Source organism: Hippocampus zosterae, chromosome 4, assembly GCF_025434085.1.
Source record: "Hippocampus zosterae strain Florida chromosome 4, ASM2543408v3, whole genome shotgun sequence".
NCBI lineage: Eukaryota > Metazoa > Chordata > Actinopteri > Syngnathiformes > Syngnathidae > Hippocampus > Hippocampus zosterae.
In genome coordinates this window covers 4,327,307-4,347,610 of record NC_067454.1, presented here as the reverse complement: position 1 = coordinate 4,347,610, position 20,304 = coordinate 4,327,307, and the positions used below count along the sequence as shown (strand labels likewise).

The 20,304-nt window shown below is 45.1% G+C and overlaps 2 protein-coding genes across 3 annotated transcripts in view; one reads left to right on the top strand and one right to left on the bottom strand.

Annotated features, from left to right (window-relative positions):
• The window catches only part of LOC127598895 (protein kinase C-binding protein NELL1-like), a 137,435-nt gene that overhangs the window by 90,284 nt on the left and 26,847 nt on the right, over positions 1-20,304 (bottom strand). For both annotated transcript variants that reach the window (XM_052062465.1, XM_052062466.1), the window contains one exon: positions 18,910-19,080. In XM_052062465.1, coding sequence (XP_051918425.1) covers positions 18,910-19,080 — 171 coding nt within the window. The remainder of the gene's footprint in view (positions 1-18,909; positions 19,081-20,304) is intronic.
• The window catches only part of csrp3 (cysteine and glycine-rich protein 3 (cardiac LIM protein)), a 346,019-nt gene continuing 333,952 nt past the window's right edge, over positions 8,238-20,304 (top strand). The window contains exon 1 of the mRNA XM_052062577.1: positions 8,238-8,256. Within this exon, the coding sequence (XP_051918537.1) occupies positions 8,254-8,256 (3 nt within the window). The 5' untranslated portion in view covers positions 8,238-8,253. The remainder of the gene's footprint in view (positions 8,257-20,304) is intronic.

The following is a 20,304-nucleotide window of genomic DNA, read 5'->3' as shown; positions in this document are numbered from 1 at the left end:
AATGCTGTCTGGACATGCTTGAAAAGACAAATAAAGCCTCAGAGTTGGGGCACAAAGAGAATTCCAATGTCAAAATGTGCATGTTTTCTTTCAGCACTTTTGTGAATCAAAAACATGGAATGTGTCAAAAACTTGTGCCAATTTGGAAAAAAAAATCTAGGTGATTTTGGGATTCAGCAGCCAGGAGTTCAGACATTCGGGACTCTCTGAAGTAGATTTTGGTTATGGACCTGAAGTTGTACCCTGACAAAGTCTTGATTCAAAAGAAGATCAACCAAGGAGTTATTATGTGTCGTTGGTTCAGTGGGGAAAAAATGATGTTAACCTGGACTATCAATGGTTTATAATTCACAGGCAACACTCACTTTCTCTTCTCTGGTCATGTAAACAATCAAAGCAATGTTCTCGGGTACAGCACAGCCACAGCAAAGCAAGGGACTTGTATACGTTCCAATCACTGTGGGTCGGATTGGGTGTTACGGTCTGCGCTGCGTTTCTTTCATCCATCCATCCATCCATCATCTACCGCTTATCCGGGGCCGGGTCGCGGGGGCAACAGCTTTAGCAGGGAAGCCCAGACTTCCCTCTCCCTAGCTACTTCTTCCAGCTCTCCCCGGGGGATCCCGAGTCGTTCCCAGGCAAACTGGGTGACATAGTCTCTCCAGCGTGTCCTGGGTCTTCCTCGGGGTCTCCTGCCGGTGGGACATGACCGGAACACCTCACCGGGGAGGCGCTCAGGAGGCATCCGAATCAGATGCCCAAGCCACCTCATCTGGCTCCTCTCGATGTGGAGGAGAAGCGGCTCGACTCTGAGCCCCTCCCAGATGATCGAGCTTCTCACCTTATCTCTAAGGGAGAGCCCGGACACCCTGCGGAGAAAACTCATTTCGGCCGCTTGTATCCGGGATCTCGTTCTTTCGGTCACGACCCATAGCTCGTGACCATAGGTGAGGGTTGGGACGTAGATCGACCGGTAAATTGAGAGCTTCGCCCTTTGGCTCAGCTCCTTCTTCACCACGACAGACCGATGCAACGTCTGCATCACAAGTGGAGGAGTTCAAGTATCTTGGGGCGTTTCTTTCAATCATGTGCTATTCATTGCGTTTAATGAGAGGACCTGGTGTTGCCGTCCTTCGTGGACATAATACTGAAGTAGCCGGTGGATTAAGTTGGGATGAGTCTTGTAGAGAGCCTTGAGAAAAAGTCCTTCATTTATGGTCTGCGTCCAGTTTTCACCTGAACTGTCGTGCATTAGCGTTGATGCAACGGAGATCAGGGACAAACCATGGCACTGGTTGGGTGAAGGAATATACAACAGAATACAGTACATGTGTGTACCAGTGATTTCATGACAGATGAGCTCACCAACTCCAAAAAAAAAAACAACATTAGTTGGCTCAATAACGTACCTTAGCCACTTTGCTAGTGGGAATTGATGGTGAGTGTAAGCAATTTAATCCGAATATTCATATGCCTCTGGACATTTGTTATAATGATGCCCTGACGACGGCACAAACGTAGGCCAAAATTGCGGAGGCCATTTTTCTTTCTTTTCTTTCCCATCAGCATAAAAACGCTGATCCGCAGAGGACAGTGGGCATTACCTCGACCAGATAAATCACAAGAACTCTTTTTCATAGCTGTGGGGGTTGCTTCCAAAACAGACTAGAGGACAAAAAGTACAATTTGTAAGACAGAAAGGTCAGCAGTGCAGGTAATTGCCCGTAACAGTCCCATAAACGTTTCTTCGTATACGGTAAATTACAACTGGGTTTATGCTTTCACCTCAAGCGTGTTATCGAGCCCAGTTAAACTGCATTCTTGTTGAACATTGAGGAAATCCTCACGGTAGAAAATGTGGGGGAGATGCTAATCCCACATTGAACAGCTCAGACCACCAGATCCGTCAGCTTTAAATTCTGCGCTGTTTACGCATATGAGCTGACCTACAACAGTTCTCACAACCTCTCAAACTAAAACCACATCTTACGCAAGCAAGCAAATTGTATGATAAGACATTTTCCTTAGTATTTCCTAAGCATAACATGCAGATTTTTGGAACGTGGGAGGAAACCGGAGTATCCAGAAAAAAGTCATGCAAGCTATAGGACAAACATGGCGACGACACACAGGAAGGCTCGAGTGAAAATGGTCTCCAAAATCTTGGGGAGCTTCAACTGTCATCAGTCATTTATAAACACATAACGGGGTAGGACTAGATAAGTTTTTTTACTTCATCCTACTCCCTTGAACATAATAACTGTTGAATGAAGACTGATTTCTTTCTTTTACTTTTTTATCTACCTTATTTTCTGTCAAATTATTACTGTATATGTTTTATGTTCAATAAACAAACCAAACCAAACCAATCATGCATGCGTCCAGCATAGATCAGGAGCTGTCAGTGCACCGCAGACAATCTGGATTGTAGAGTCTGCTACTGTAAACTAATATGTACCATTTTTCTTGCTAACATGAGACCATAAAAAGCACCACATTATGACTCATTTTAATACATTCCAAAATAACTGTTTTCCTATCTTTCGGTTTTTCTTTATTTATTTATTTATTTATTTATTTTAAGTGTGTGCGCGTGTAAGTGTGACGCAGAGTTGGTGCCGTTTCTCTGGTTTTGCTCTCGTTCAGTTTAGCTCGACAGTATTTTTATGACCAAAAGACACTTACTCGGTTCTTCTGTAACGGGTGTCATGTATAATAATAATAATAATACATTTTATTTATAAGCGCCTTTCAAGACACCCAAGGACACTTTACAATAGCATTTCACTGTTTGTGACATTTGACAAGCGGGGCTTTGGGTGTCAATGAGCGCTGATACATTAGCAATTGTGCTAGCCACTAGCTAGCTGTAAAAAATATAAAATAAAAAAATCAAAGCCACAAGTGATTAAGTGTCAGAAAACGTCTGACTGTCATTGACTTGAACAGTAAATGATGACAAAAACTTTGTTTAGGTTTAGTTTTTGTTTTTTTTCACCATCCATCCAACTATCGATCCATCCACCCATTTTCTGAACCGTTTGTCCGCACCAGAGTCGTGTGCGTATAGGAGCCTAACAGGGAAAGATTGCAAGACTTCTGACTCCAAACCTTCATCATCAGGTTTGTGGAAGACATTTTTTTCCTTACAGGCACAGTACCTATAACATATTCGATGGGGTTGTCTTTGAGTAATCGAGCCAAACGCAATAGCTAGCCTACCAGCCAACGTCATCTTTAGAGTATGCTATCCATCTGAGAATTAAAAGAACACATCTGTGCCAACCAATGCAAGCAAGAGTCAAGTAGATGAATTCTTAACTACTGTTTTGAGCTTCCCCAAAGTCTCTCAACGTAGCGGTTGGAATTAAATCACAGTTGACGTCTTTCTTTTAAGCAAGTGACCTTGCATAACATCTTTTTTTTCAACCAGCGCTTGACATCTTCAAACTATGGCGATAGAAGAGGCTGATATGATCATTCAAGCCATTTCATTTGTTTTCTCAATCACTCCGCCTTGGTCCAATGACACAGACAGGTTTGTTTACCTGTGTTTCCATCAGACCGAGTGCCGAATAGCAAATACTGTGATGTGATGGCGAAATGGTCCATTAACATGAAGGAACCATTTTTTGAAAATGCACAACGACAACTTTTAAACCATCCTGATTTTATCATGCGTGATGCATTGTGTGTATGCATACAATGATGCATTCTATGTATTTATGCTGGTTGCTTGACACTTAGGAGCCGTTCAAATGTGTTGTGAACATGCCAATGTCTTCCCGTCTGGACAAGCTGCCAGGTCAGGTCATTTTACTCAATTTTGTCTCCCCCTAATCTTTGTGTCTTCACTCTTGTCAACAGCTAAGCAGCAGGGAAAGGTTTCACAGAGGAAACGTTAGCGCACCGTGACGCCAATTAAAACAGCAATGGGCATGTTTGCATAGTCCGACGTTAGCAGCAGCACCCATCATCGGCTAATTACAGAGACTCTTCACCAGTGGACATACTGTACAGCGCGATTAACAATGCTTTTTTTTATCACCATGGTGCCAGTCTCAGTGGGTAACAGATCATGTTAGCGACCACAATGCCATAATGAGAAAAACATTTCACCCCGAAAAAAAATGTTTTGCATCACTGCGCAAAACAACTTGTAATTTTTTTTTCTATGTGAAGAAGATATTAGAGGGTCACAAACTTTGAGTCAAAATGAATTTAAACTTTTAACAGAAGGAAATGCAGCGTTCATTCACCACCGCTTGATCCTCACTAGGGTCGCGGGTGGTGCTGGAGCCTATCCCAGCTGTCTTCGGGCAGTAGGCGGGGGACACCCTGAACCGGTTGCCAGCCAATCGCAGGGCACACAGAAACGAACAACCATTCGCATTCACACCGAGGGACAATTGTTAGAGTGTTCATCAGCCTGCCACGCATGTTTTTGGAATGTGGGAGGAAACCGGAGCACCCGGAGAAAACCCACGCAGGCCCGGGGAGAACATGCAAACTCCACACAGGGAGGCCGGAGCTGGAATCGAACCCGGTACCTCTGCACTGTGAAGCCGACGTGCTAACCACTGGACTACCGGGCCGCCCGAAATGCAGCATTTGTATGGAAGATGACAATATTATATCGTTTCTCACAATTTGGAGGTTGAATACATCCATCAATCCATTTTCCAACCTGCTTTATCCTCACGAGGGTCATGGGCATCCTGGAGCCTATCCCAGCCGTTTTTGGGCAGTCGACGGGGGACACCCTGAACCGTTTGCCAGCCAATCGCAGGGCACACAGAAACGAACAACCATTCGCACTCACACTCACACCTAGGGACAATTTAGAGCGTTCAATCAGCCTGCCACGCATGTTTTTGGAATGTGGGAGGAAACCGGAGCACCCGGAGAAAACCCACGCAGGCCCGGGGAGAACATGCAAACTACACACAGAAAGGCCAGAGACGGAATCGAAACCTGCACCTCTGCACTGGGGCCGACATGCTAACCACTTGCCCTCCGTGCCACCCAAGGTTGAATAGAGTATAGACATTTTACAAGACATCACTGGTATAAAAAAAGGAAAGTTTCACACAAATGTAATGTCATTTCCCTCTTCGATAAACAGTGTGGCCTCGGTTTACCAAATTGGAAAACGTTGATCAGTCGTTGATTTCAGCAACTACAGTGCAGATCCAGACAAATCACACCATACAACAGAGAGCAGTCGTGTTAAACTTTTACACAGCTTCTCTTTTGACCGTTATCATCGTTTGTGCGCGTGCGTGTGAAAGTGACACACACATCTCACGTCAGACATCAGAGGCAGGAAGTTGACCGTCTTGGTCATCATTCCTGAGACAGAGCAATACGGAGATGCGCTAAGTGCTGCATAATGGCTAAGTGGAACATTGATTACAGCATACGGTGGAGAAGGTGCCATTAGGTTCGTGTTTTACACAGTCTACTTATATTAACTAGAAAGGCAGCCCACTTTATATCACGATAGTGGCCAAATGTGACTACGTTCGATTTTAAAACCACTCAATTTTATGGATACTGGCACACCGCGGAGAGCTTTTCCATCACGGTATAATTTTGACGGTCTGTCGGTATATTTCTAATTCTTACTAAATGCTTGATTGAAGGAAAAGCTCTTGTTGCCGTGCCGCAAGGCGTGGCCGGACGGCTACGGTGTTGATTACTGGACAACAGTGCAGCAGATGCAGTAAATATTATCTGTGTTGTCGCAGGATATGATATCGAAACATAAACAGCTGCCAGTAAAACCTGACCTGAAATATCTTAGCAGCTGCCTCTTTTTTTTTTTTTATGTGACTCCTGACAGTCGTAACACAGTGAGTTGGTGAACATGCCCAAGGCCACCTGTGCCATTACGATCCAACATCCATATGCGCTCTCTTATCCAACCCTGAGCTGAGTTGAACATGAAAGCATCCACTTCAATTTCCACCCAAAGCAGCGCTCTCCCTACTGACGGAAAGTGATCCTCACAGATGTTATATCAAGAAACCGCTGTTGCTGTGCAACATACTGTATATATGTGACACTACCAAGACGCTCCAGTTAATGGAAACGACAAAAAAAAAAAAAAAATCACACCAATGAAGATATAATGACAAATTGAATGCGGGATGGCGGCCCGGTAGTCCAGTGGTTAGCACGTCGCTTCACAGTGCAGAGGTACCGGGTTCGATTCCGGCTCCGGCCTCCCTGTGTGGAGTTTGCATGTTCTCCCCGGGCCTGCGTGGGTTTTCTCCGGGTGCTCCGGTTTCCTCCCACATTCCAAAAACATGTGTGGCAGGCTGATTGAACACTCTAAATTGTCCCAAGGTGCGAGTGTGAGCGCGGATGGTTGTTTGTCTCTGTGTGCCCTGTGATTGGCTGGCAACCGATTCAGGGTGTCCCCCACCTACTGCCCGGAGACATTTGGGATAGGCTCCAGCACCCCCCGCGACCCTAGTGAGGATCAAGCGGTTCGGAAGATGAATGAATGAATGAATGAATGAATGAATGCGGGATGGAATTAGATGAAGCCAACTCCATTCGGAACAAACCTTTGAGGTAAACGAATCCTGCGAGACAAACGAGAACCCCGCCCCCGCCACGCCTCCCCCCAAACTACAACAAAGCCTTATGGCCTATGGGTTTACACATCAACATGCACAAGGGTGCTCATTATTCAGCCACGGGCTTCCAAACAGTTTGTGAAGTCATGTTCATTCGCCCACTTAAGTAAGCGTAAAAGAAAAGAAAATACTTTTCATCAGTGCGAGATAAACCGACTCTGCGTGAGGAAAATACGGCCTGGTCGGATTTTTCAAGTGGCAAAATTGGGACGATAATAAGTGTGCGTTACGTGTGTGCGTGTATCCGACCTAAATTATAAACACCCTTACGAACAAAGATGGGATGTTGCGTAAAAAAATAAAAATAAATAAAACACAAATATAATGATGTGCAAATCCTTTTCAACAACGGTCGTCAGTTGAATACACCGGAAAGACGAGATGATTTAATGTCTAAACTGATATACAATATGCAAATTAGAATCCTCTGTCTTTAGTTAGGGTGGCCCGGTAGTCCAGGGGTTTGCACGTCGGCTTCACGGTGCAGAAGTACCGGGTTCGATTCCAGCTCCGGCCTCCCTGTGTGGAGTTTGCATGTTCTCCCCGGGCCTGCGTGGGTTTTCTCCGGGTGCTCCGGTTTCCTCCCACGTTCCAAAAACATGAGTGGCAGGCTGATTGAACACTCTAAATTGTCCCTAGGTGTGAGTGTGAGTGCGAATGGTTGTTCGTCTCTGTGTGCCCTGCGATTGGCTGGCAACCGATTCAGGGTGTCCCCCGCCTACTGGCCGAGGACAGCAGGGATAGGCTCCAGCACCCCCCCGCGACCCTAGTGAGGATCAAGCGGCTCGGTAGATGAATGAATGAATGTCTTTAGTTACATTTTAGACACCGTCGCAGCTCCAGCGGCTAAAGTCAACAAGAATAAAGGGCACCCAACCCAAGGGAATCGCTCGAGGCAAGTACAACAAGTACTCGAGAGACAACTGACGTAGCGCAAGTGTTATGCTGGCCATTTTTCGTCAGTTTTTGGCTTCGGGTGCGTGATGAAAACTCCGGCCAAGTTGTCAAACTTTTTTAAATGACATCAGTAAGGCAGGAAAACTTTTCACGGTAACTTCATTACGTCGTATTGTGGATTGGGAGTGAGGTTGCACTCGCGTAGCGTTTCTGTTCTCATCTTTTGATGGCTCCATCGAAAGCATTAGAAATTCCGGCTCTTACATTGCAGCGCAACGTATCTGTCGTAGATTTCAAAAAAGGCCATCTATCAGTCTCTCTCACGCTTCCATTTCTGAGTTTTGTTAATAGAATGAATTGGAATGTACCATAACTACAATTTTGCGGTTCAGCATACAACGTCTGCGATTGACGTGGCTGCTCACCAGTTCCATAAATCCAGTCCACGGAAATAAAACACCTCCAAATCTCAAAAGGATGATGGGATTTTTTTTTTCTATTATGACATTGTTGTAAAAAATTAAATTTAAAAAAAAGTGAGAGAAAGAAAAAGAGGGCACAACGGTAAGCGGCAAAAAAAAAAGCAACTTGAGTCTGAAAGTAGAACACATACGATACGATAGCAGATGCATCATGTTTAATGGATAAAATGACCCAAATTCCACGACCTGTTGCCGAGGACACGACTTGCGTGTGTACGTGGATCAAGATGGATCCCGATCGTGCGTCCTCACCCATTTGGCCCACTTCCTATCTGCACTTAGCTCACCTGAACAATGACCTCATCTGCTCATCGCAGCGCCTGCCGTTTTTTCTGACAGTAGTCGGAGCTACTAGCACCGGAGTTATTTTCCATTGGTATGAAAAACATTCATTCATTCATTCATCTTCCGAGCCGCTTGATCCTCACTAGGGTCGCGGGGGGTGCTGGAGCCTATCCCAGCTGTCTTCGGGCAGTAGATTAAGATTAAGAATACCTTTATTAGTCTCGCAATGGAGAAATTCCAGATTCACAGCAGCAAAGTTATGAAAGGAAGAAGTAGAACAACAAAAAAATAGGAGCTGCTGGAAAGGCAGCCACTCTCGCGGCGCCATTTTGAAGTCAAAATAACAAAAAATAACACAAGACAACACATAGGACAGAGACAGTCGTGCAATCTTCACCACTTTTCTGCATACACTTTGTTGTCTGAAGCAGTTATAGATGAAAGAGGAGAGGATCAAAGTGTCCTTTCACCAGTGGATCAGAGACATCATGCTGAAAAATGTGCACACGTCTGCTACAAGCAAAGTTTTGAAAGCAAACACGAAGCTGTAGCGTCCATTGACGAAAAGAGATTAGTTCACTTCTCCTGTCCCACATAATCCGCTTCAAACTCCAAGCCGCGACTCCCAGCTCCAAATCCGCATCGGCACTCCGCGCCAACGCTCCTTTCTTCTCATCGTCGGCTCCTCAAGACCTCCATCCATCCAGCCGCAGACCGTTCAACAGCACCGATCTCTCCGCTGAACAAAGCGGGGCTGTGAAAAATGCTGCCCATTACAGGCGCAAGACACAAGCGCCCCGGGACTGTCCAGCAACGACAGTCAAATGGCGCCGACATTCCTCCAGTCAAAAACAGTGCTGGTATACCCATGCTGCCGAGAAGGCGCAACCACCAAGCACAGAGTCTCCTCCTTGATGAATGTCGTGGCCAAAAATGCTGAAAAAGGTCCACATCAAGTCCACACGACGTAACAACAAACACAAAGTGACAAAAGAAACACAAGAACAACAAAAAAAGCAAGGCTCATGAGAGCACTTGCTGACGGCTGCCTACTCGGGCGCCATCTTGACTTCAAAGTCAATGCGGGGGACACCCTGAATCGGTTCCCAGCCAATCACAGGGCACACAGAGACGAACAACCATTCGCACTCACACTCACACCAAGGGACAATTTAGAGTGTTCAATCAGCCTGCCACGCATGTTTTTGGAATGTGGGAGGAAACCGGAGCACCCGGAGAAAACCCACGCAGACCCGGGGAGAACAAGCAAACTCCACACAGGGAGGCCGGATCTGGAATCGAACCCGGTACCTCTGCACTGTGAAGCCGACGTGCTAACCACTGGACTACCGGGCCGCCCGGTATGAAAAACAATTAAAAGTAAAAACAACGATGCAAAGTCTTGTAGGGCACTGCTTGTCACACCTCTGCCTCATCAACAGTGGGGAGCCCATATTTGGGCATCTGACTGCAGTCGATGGCCTGGCGCTCTTGATGACACACTCCATCAACCACCCGCCCCCCCCTCCAGCCCCCCACGTAAAGCCATATTGGAGAGCCTGAAAACAAAAACGTAACTGGGGATGCAGGCCGATATAAGCTTAGCAACGCTAATGATAGCTGAAAGCTGGCAGAGTGGCGGACTCACGGGTTTTGACCTTGGGCATGAGCAACCACATTTGTCACACAACGAGAAGTTTGGGCAACGCTTTCTGACGGCGAGTAATTGTGAAATCAAGGCATTGGTCACGCAAAGAGGAAATAAATACCAAATCTCCATCAAGAGGCGGGCGGAAAGGAAGCTTTGATGAATGTCATCCCGCCCAACAAAGGCTCTTTGTAAAGCGATGAAACAGAAGAAAGCACGTGTTCGGTGTAATACAGATGGATGAGATGCTACTACGCAGGTTTCAACGCTCAACCCGACAAAAATGAAAGGCTGAGTGCCAGATTAATTCAAATGGTGGCCGTTAATTCCGTCACCGCATTCTTCTAAATGCCGGGTGATTATTTGGAGTTGCAACCCGAGCTGGCTCTCTCAAGCAAAACTGCTAAATATTTCACAACAAAAGTGTCCCAAAAAAAAAAAAATCTAATACAATCAGATTAAAACCAATGCATCAATGACATTTTCAAATGCCTTTCATTAGGCTGCCTGGCAAGGAGTCAAATCACTCTTGAGATTTTTTTGTTTTGCCTCAGGTGCTTATAAGCAGCCATTGATCAAACGTGCTGGCTGTTGCCCATGGATTGAAACACAATAACTGCACATCAAATCGTCTAGAGCTGTAACAAGATGAAACATTCAAACAGAAGAATTTCCGCGCAGGTGATAGTTGAAAAGTGTGAAGAGGCCGGACAAGGTGTCAGAGATGCGTTCAATTGAACAATACTGATCTCAACAAATGGCGGCCCGGTAGTCCAGTGGTTAGCACGTCGGCTTCACAGTGCAGAGGTTCCGGGTTCGATTCCAGCTCCGGCCTCCCTGTGTGGAGTTTGCATGTTCTCCCCGGGCCTGCGTGGGTTTTCTCCGGGTGCTCCGGTTTCCTCCCACATTCCAAAAACATGCGTGGCAGGCTGATTGAACACTCAAAATTGTCCTTAGGTGTGAGTGTGAGCGCGGATAGTTGTTCGTCTCTGTGTGCCCTGTGATTGGCTGGCAACCGATTCAGGGTGTCCCCCGCCTACTGCCCGGAGACAGCTGGGATAGGCTCCAGCACCCCCCGCGACCCTAGTGAGGATCAAGCGGTACGGAAGATGAATGAATGAATGAATTTTGGGGGGGCGGCCCGGTAGTCCAGTGGTTAGCACGTCGGCTTCACAGTGCAGAGGTACCGGGTTCGATTCCAGCTCCGGCCTCCCTGTGTGGAGTTTGCATGTTCTCCCCGGGCCTGCGTGGGTTTTCTCCGGGTGCTCCGGTTTCCTCCCACATTCCAAAAACATGCGTGGCAGGCTGATTGAACACTCTAAATTGTCCCTAGGTGTGAGTGTGAGTGCGAATGGTTGTTCGTTTCTGTGTGCCCTGCACTTGGCTGGCAACCGATTCAGGGTGTCCCCCGCCTACTGCCCGGAGACAGCTGGGATAGGCTCCAGCACCCCCCGCGACCCTAGTGAGGATCAAGCGCCTCGGAAGATGAATGAATGAATGAATGATCTCAACAATCAAAGACTCGGCTTTTCTATCATTTTTTTTAACTTCACGGCACACGAGTCTTCCAATCTCATTTAGCTTGTTGAAATACAGCAACCCACTTCAAAAAGGAAGTAAAAACAATTCACAATCATCCAAATAGGTTTTGTTTCACTGCAATTTCATCATCAGACTAATTCGCCAGACCAATTGAACAAAATCTAATCATGTAGTAATTTATTATCATTTGCAACGTTTTGCCAGGCTGATATGTCGGGGAGCAATGGAGAAAAAAAAAAAAACAAGACATATCTGTCTTTGAGCGCACTGGCATAGTAAATGAGGAACGCAGGATGTCATTTTATGGCTGCTGGACACAAAGGTAATACAACATGCATCATTATAAGACTTTCAAGGTGTATCGCTCCCAGTTTCTTTCCTTCATTAGGCAGTGACGCCATGAAATTAATGTCCGTAAACTGCCGGCAATTCAATGTTTCATTTTAACGATTCAAATGATCAGAGGCCCGAAATGATCGTATTCGTCCTACCGTAATGGCAAGGGATATATCAGGAAAAGTTAATGATAAATAAACACTATTTATTTATTTATGAATGCAGAGCCACGGACAAACCCAAATTTGAGGGTGAAAACTACATCAACAATGGTGTATTTATAAACAAACAAAAAATAAAGGATCAACAACCCTGTGGTGTGTCTGAAATAACTGTGAACATGCAGGGGCAAAATGGCTGCCAATTTTAAAGTCACTGATAAAATCATGCTGCATCCCAAGATTTGGTGTATTGTTTGGGGGGTGGGGGGGGGGGTGAAGAGTTTTGGCCCTCTTTGACAGCAAAACTAACAAACAAACAAAAAAAAACACCCCAAAAAACAGGTCATCAATTTGACTGTTTTTGCACGCGTGCCTTATCGCTCGTGTCTGAAATGAAGGCCACAGTGGAAATAGTGGGAAATACAGGACGAGTGCTCGCTCAAGAGAAATAAGCTTTGATGCTTCTCCAGCAAAGTGTATATTTACTACGAGACATTATTACTCCCATAACTGCAAATCGGAATCGACAAATACGGTCGTCGTCACCGTGTATATAATACATTCCAGCAGTTACTAGCAGTCATTTAGCAGTTTTGCAGTTCCCTCTGAATGTGAAACATACCCTTAGTATTGAGAGAAATATGAGGTGTGTTTTTCTTGAGACAGTTATGAAATATAACTAAGCTATATAAGTACAACTCAAACAGCGGGGGTCACCAACATGGCGCCCACGGGTACGAGGTAGCCTCAAAGAACCACATGAGAAGCCCGTGGCCGTGTTCCAAGAACAGCTTACTAGTGGTGTGGCGATCACATGTTCTGTATTGGTATTTACGAGTTTCCTAATTGTTAACATGATCAGTGCCTTCTTACAGATGCATCATTCAGGTAATCACAACTCCCCTTCATTTCAAAGTACAAATTTTGTATCGACCGATTTTTGCTGTTGAATTCGCAGAGTGATCCAATTCTTTTTTTTTCCCTAGCCTTAATAATGTCACGTTTAACCGTATTTTGAGCAAATCTGTTCTTTCAAAAGCGTGTATCAAATTGGTAGCCCCCTGCGCTATTCAGCAGCCGATAAGTAGCTTTAAAATGGTTGGTGACCCCTGATCTAAAGTATAACATGCACCGGTGTGTTGTTGAACTTACTGTTTTATACCAAACAAATTGACCGTGTCCTTATGCTGTTCCGGCACACACATATATACTATGTATATATATATATATACTAGCTGGTTCGCCGCCCTCCGGGCGGCTCATCAGCTAGTTCCTGCGGAAGGCTGGTAAGGTGGGCCTTCGGCCCACAAAAGTGTTGTTGCTTGGTTCAACTTTTTGTTCATCTTCATTGCTTATCGCGAAAATAAAGAGATGTTTAGCTCTACTAAATAACTAAAATTTCATTGCAATGCTTGTGGGTAGACAACATTTTTTCGCTAAGATGCCCGCGCGATCGTAGTGAGCCACTGCCTGAGTGGCGCAGTGGCGGCGCGGTGAAGTAGTTACGTTTTGAAAAGGGACAGACGGAAGGACAGACCGCGTGCGGGAAGACGCGCAATATAGATATAGATATATATATTATTATATTTCATATAAGACACTCGGTGAGAATAGTCTGTTTGTGTTTACACTATAGCAACAGCTGTGAGTCTCAGGTGCCAAATTGTTTGCATTTTCTTTGCACAAAACCCAATTGTGAAAGGGCTTAAATAAGTTGTTTTACAAGTTCTACTGTTTATAAGGAATAAAGTGGTATCCTTTTTGTAATACCATACTGAATTCCATCTTTTTAAAAGCTTTTTTTCTTTGCTTATTTGCATCATGTTTAATTGCACAATATCGCAACAAATTGCATTGTATCGTATCGGATCGCATTGATTTGAACTTAATGTGTATCGAATCGTATCACATCGTGACGACGGTGAAACGTATCGCATCGTATCGCCAGAAAATTCCATGTATCGTTTAAGTATTGCATCACTGGCAGTGGATCGAGATGTGTATCGAATCGTCCTCAGTGCTGAGATTCACATCCCTAGTCCTTATGCTGTTCCGGCACACACATATATACTGTGTGTGTGTGTGTGTATATATGTGATTTATACGTTTTCATACATGGAACAGGACTTTGCAGAATCAGTAAATATAGAAATTTGGCCGACTTAACCTGAAGGCAAATGTCTCACTCTGATCATGTAGCATCTTAACCCGCGGCAATACACATGGGAGGTCAGCAGGGTTTTTTTTTTTTTCTCTTTTCCCTCTGGAGACCATTAACATTCCCCCCACCACCGACAGACGTTTATACAGTCGGAGGCACTGAGGACCAACACTAAGCTGACTGCTTTGTCATGGCTGAAGTGACCCAGCCGTAGCAGCTGGGTCTCAAGATGGCGTGCCTTCAGGGGGGGGGGAGAGTTCTGCAGCCAGGACACACGGAGCATTAGCCATGCTGGTGACTGCCACAAATATGTGAGGCGTAAAATGGCTTGAAATGACTATTGTGCGGCGGGTAGCAGCAGAACGGTGTGGTTTTTAATGTCATTTTTTTTTGTTGTGTTACAATTAACGTACGGTCCTGCCTCAAGCTAGCTTAGCGCATTCTTTTGACCACTCATAAATGAGACGGATTATTGAAAATGTCTTGTATCTGTGAATAGATGTGACCAGGGAAAACGATATGAGCCATATGCATTTACAGATTTTGCTTAATGTAGGACTTTTTGAAAAAATCAATGATTACAACTGATCTTATTTTTTTATAATAGCTCATATAATGCAGAACGTTAAACATAGCACACAGACATGTGCTATCTGGGTGGAAGGCAGTTTGCAAGCACCCACTTCACAGCGGACTGTGATCGCCCCGGCCAACTTTACATGCCCCAGTGGAGGTCTGCTTGCAGTTCACCATAATGTTTGCGCTTCAACCTTGGACCCCAGCAATTCGGTTTCTGCTTCCTCCATGTCAACGACTGTCCTCCTCTCGCAAGTCATTTTAAAAGGGAATGGGAGGAGAAGCTTTGATTGGCTACAAATCAGCTCAACTGTGTTCACGCCCACAACAGCGCAAACCGTTTCTTTCTAACTAAACATTTAGATTTGTATTCGGCACCAACTAATATGACGTGGGAACTCTATATATTTATAAACCATATCCAGATTTCGTAGTCCTCACGGTAGGCCTTTTGAAAACCGACTTGTGAAAAAACGGATTCTATTCTTTGCAGTAATGATGCTTAACGTTCAACGTAATCATGTGCTGGACGTATGTGTAACATACAGCAACAGATGAAATGTCTTCCCTCTCAACATCAAATGCTTTTGCCTCTGAGCTGCCACAATAGCATTGTGCATGTTGGGTTTATTATTGTTTAGTAATCATACATTCACGTATTATTCGGTTGATTCTCGTGTCGCCATTTTATGCTCGCAATGAAGAATGCTTCTGCCTGTCAGTATAGTTTGATTTTGCTTGCAAAGAAGAACGCTTATGCTTGCAATCATTAGTTGGCTTTGCCTGCAATGAAGAACGCTTATGCTTTCAATAAAGATTTATCCTTTATTATTTACTCACATCTATAATCATTATATGTTCTTCATTATGTGCTCACTTTTGCTTGCTGTACTGTGTGAGAAGTTAGGGTCGCAACCACCTTTCCGAGGACGTGGCTGGGAAGAGATAACTGTTAAGACTAAACAGCGAGCAAGGCTGAACCGTGAATGGAGACATCAACACCAGCTGCAACGGGATGTTTATGTCTATTTTCACACATGTACGTAAATTGCACTCACATACACACACATAGTCAAACAAGTTCAGTGTGTGTTCAACAGCCCCCACCCTTTAGGTTGGACACACCTATGTAGTAGCTTTTCCCAATAAATGAGGAGGTGAAGGGGGAGATCGTTAGGGTTCCGTGTGGAGAACTGAAACCGAACGCTTCTCCTCGTTCCCTCCTGGTACCAGAATCGAGTCTCCTGTCTCCTCCTTTTGGTTATTCTTGAGTGTCAATTTGGACCAACCTGACAGTGCATTTAGTGGAACTACTACAAAGGGAAACTTTGAAATGATGAGGTGCAGAAAATGGCAGAGATTGCATAAAAATGTGACTCAAGGTGTACAATACATATCAGATGACCTTTTTTAAGAGTGACCTTTTGACGACAATGTCCTTTTGCGAGAGACACACACACACAATGAAGACACGTCTAATCTGCCGCTATGTTCACTAATTGAGCATCTTGCAAGTCTAAGCGTGCCCCAGAGGCAAAGCTGGTAGCAGAACTAAGATTTGTTTTAACTGATGAATGAAATGTTCTTACCGTAACTGCTAGGGTGGAGTTTTAGACAGACAGAGTTTTAGGGTGTATATTTTAGACATTTTAGACTTGGTGACAAGGGGAAACGTTTTTGTAGAAGCCACTTGAGCAAAATGAGCTTTCGAGCAGAAAAGAGAAGCAAAGACTGATTGAGGAGATCTTCAGCAAGGGGCTGCTTTTATTCGCAGCCCATGTGGCACCCCAAGGAGGAGAAACCGAGCTTCGCATTGAGGGTGGCTTTTATCACACTTTCAGCAGAGCATTGTCTAAACTGGGTGCCAAGTAAAAAGGCTTCGCAGTAGCTGAGAAGGAGCTGGCATCAGGAACTCAGCAGTAATGAGTCCAACAGCTGAGGCCCTTTGGGAAACACGAGCCAGCGTGCACACAAGTTGACCTTCTGTAAGTAGAGGACGAACACAAGGTTGTAAGTGACAGGCACGGCTTATTTCATTACGATGATTAGCTATTCCAAAACAAAAAAAAAATGACTCTGAGTGACAAGGATGTATGTGAATATATTGGGTGTATGCCAGTCATTCGCTTTCGAGAATATGGAGACAAATTTGCATAATGCAATCGAGTCCTGTGAATGCATGACCTTGCCCACGCTCCGTAATAACACTTTTGGAGGTAACGTCACACAAATGTGTTTGCGTGATGAAAAAAGGGCCTACAGCAAAGCGCTGCAATCCAATAAATGCGTTGTTTATCAGTTCATTCGTATATGGCTGCTTTTCCTGAGCAAGACGGATGTATTCGTTTTCAAGCGTATTGTGAGACGACTTTCCGTGCCCATACATAAAACATCTCGTGAAGAGCCACCGTATTTCAGGTAAAACGGCGAATCATTTTGCTTATGTACAGCACTTTGGAAGATAAGATAAGATAAGATATCCTTTATTCGTCCCACACTGGGGAAATTTACAGCCTCCAGCAGCAAGAATGTATGTAGAAAGAAGAAAGAAGAAAGAGAAAAAAACAACAAACATCTTTCAATTAAATGCAATATGAACACAAAATGGATAAATCGCAGTACTATTTACAATTTTCCTTCACATCATTTAATTATTATTATTATTATGATTGTTATTTTTTATTCATCAGCCTGACAGCAGTCGGTAGGAACGAGCGTCGGTATCTCTCCTTCTTGCAGCACGGGTGTAACAGTCTCTGGCTGAAGGAGCTACCAAGTGCTGTCAGGGCGGGCTGGAGGGGGTAGGAGGGACTGGCCATCATAGCTTTTAGCTTAGTTAGCATCCTTCTGTTGCCCACCTCCTCCAGAGTGTCAAGGGAGCAACCCAGGACAGAACTGGCCTTCCTGACCAGTCGCGCCAGTCTCTTTCTGTCCCGGGCTGAGATGCTGCCTGACCAGCAGACGATGCCATAATGGATGGCCGAGGCCACCACCGAGTTATAGAACGTCTTAAGGAGTGACCCCTGAACCCCAAAAGACCTCAGTTTCCTGAGTAGGAAGAGTCGCTACTAGCTAAGTTGCTACTACAAGTCGGTTACTACACCAGGAGTTAGCATAAGAATTTCGAAATTGGATGTGGAGGTTCAGTGTCTATGATGAATAAAATGGAAGCAATCGAGACATTCCTCATTAATGAGTAAATCGCAAAACCACTCCTGATACCGTGTTTTGTGAGTACTGTACTGTGAGTAGCTGCTGGAGAGGTTAGCAGGAGGAAACAAAAATAATAATAAAGTAGCAAACCTACACTTGGATCAAGCAGGCACACAAGCACGCGATTTACGAGTAGTGTACTCGTGATGGGAGGGCGCTGTGGACTCCGTGAGATATGTGGATTTGTGTTTTATTTCTGGACCCCTTGTCACCTGTGCCGCCTAACAACAGCACATGAGCAGAAAAGTCTGACGACGACTTTAAACAGTCATTTTTTTATCTGTTCTTCTTCACAGCCCCCTCCTGCCGGCTTTTATCTTCTGAATGGAGACGGCAAGCAGAAATTGCAGCTATAATTAATCGACAGAGCTCTGGCAAGATGGGAGTAAGAGGCGGCTGGGGAAAAAAAAATAAAAATCAATTCGACAACACGACCCCCTGTGAATCATACGACTTTTCATCCTGGATGGATGACGGAGGGGTTCGCCGTTCTCAAATTTGCGCCGCAGAGTAACTGTCTTGCAACGAGTGCACAAGCGACAAACGATGCCTCCCTGACTCTTGGGGGCGAGGGGGCGCTGAGGGGGACGACTGAGAGGGATCATCACCTTTGAAGAGCATGTTTATAGATCGGCTCCCACGGAGAGCTTTTGCAGAAAAGGGCCTTGACCGCCCAATCGATGAGCGATTATATCATTGTTAACTTCCACTTCATTATGGAACGTGGTTTCTGGGTAAACCAGAATCTGTGTATGTGTGTGTGTGTGATTGTTTATTAATATGTTCTTGGGCATTTCTACAGCCAACAGTTAACAACCTGTCACGTCAGAGGCAGCGACAGTCAAACGCTGGGCTGATTTTTGCCACAACTCATGTGCCCTATCAAAAAGCGGCAGCAGTAAAAATGGCTTCGTGTTGGCACAGTTACCAAAGTGTAAAGTGTGTGCTGTGTGTGGGGTACCTGTTACAATCGACGTGCAGCAGTAGGTGGGAGGAGCTTATGGTGAGGGCAATTTTGTGCCACTGGCCATCGGCGAGACGGTAGGGGAAGGACTCGGTGCGGGGCTTGCCCTTGAAGCGATAGTGGTAGCGGATCTCCTCTCGAACGCCGCTGCTCTCCAATTCAAAGTAGCTAAAGGTGAGGGGAGAGGGTCAAAGTCAAACACTGTTTCCGAGGCCGGGTGTTCAGCTCGGTGGAACGAAAACATACTCCTGAAGAAATTGCGCAGTTTCGTGAATTAAGACTCGTACAAACAATTTGGAGAATCTTATTCCATTTAACCGGCTTGTTGAACGTTTTCTTTCTCATCTGTAGAGAAAGTTGTCATCGTAGCTTTCTCTGGGCCACGTTTATTGTGGTGCACGCATTAGCAGTGATGCCAGAAAGGACAGTGTCCTTTTAGTTTAACATGTCCATCTTTTTCCTGGAAACATTTTCTTTCATAGGGCGGCCCGGTAGTCCAGTGGTTAGCACGTCGGCTTCACAGTGCAGAGGTACCGGGTTCGATTCCAGCTCCGGCCTCCCTGTGTGGAGTTTGCATGTTCTCCCCGGGCCTGCGTGGGTTTTCTCCGGGTGCTCCGGTTTCCTCCCACATTCCAAAAATATGCATGGCAGGCTGATTGAACACTCGAAATTGTCCCTAGGTGTGAGTGTGAGCGTGGATGGTTGTTCGTCTATGTGTGCCCTGCGATTGGCTGGCAACCGATTCAGGGTGTACCCCGCCTACTGCCCGGAGACAGCTGGGATAGGCTCCAGCACCCCCCGCGACCCTAGTGAGGATCAAGCGGCTCGGAAGATGAATGAATGAATGAATTTTCTTTCATTCATTCAAAGGGTACCACCAATTTTGTCCAAGTGTGTAAAAATGCAACAACATTCTCAACAAAAATCTCTGGCACATGCCGACATCTCAATGGACGAATCTACAATACGCAAAACACTGAACAAGAGAGGAGTTCATAGGAGGACACCACGGAGGAAGCCACTGCTGTCCAGGAAAAAAAAACAAAAAAAACATTGCTGCAAATTTGAAGCTTGCAAAAGATCATCACCTGGATGTCCCACAGCAAAACTGGCAAAATATTGTGTAGACAGTTGAAACCAAAGTTGAGTCGTTAGGAAGGAAGAAAAAAGGCACAGCAAACCAACATCAAAACTTCATTGTTGTTGTGAAGTATGTTGGAGGGGGCATCATGGTTTGGGGCTGTTTTGCTCACTCAGGGCCTGGACAGATTGCTATCATCTAAGGAAAAATGGATTCCCAAGTTTACCAAGATATTTTGTGTCCGAATATAATTTATGCGCAAATCCGAGTAATTCTTTTGTTCAAGTGACATAAAGGACAAAGTGATTTGA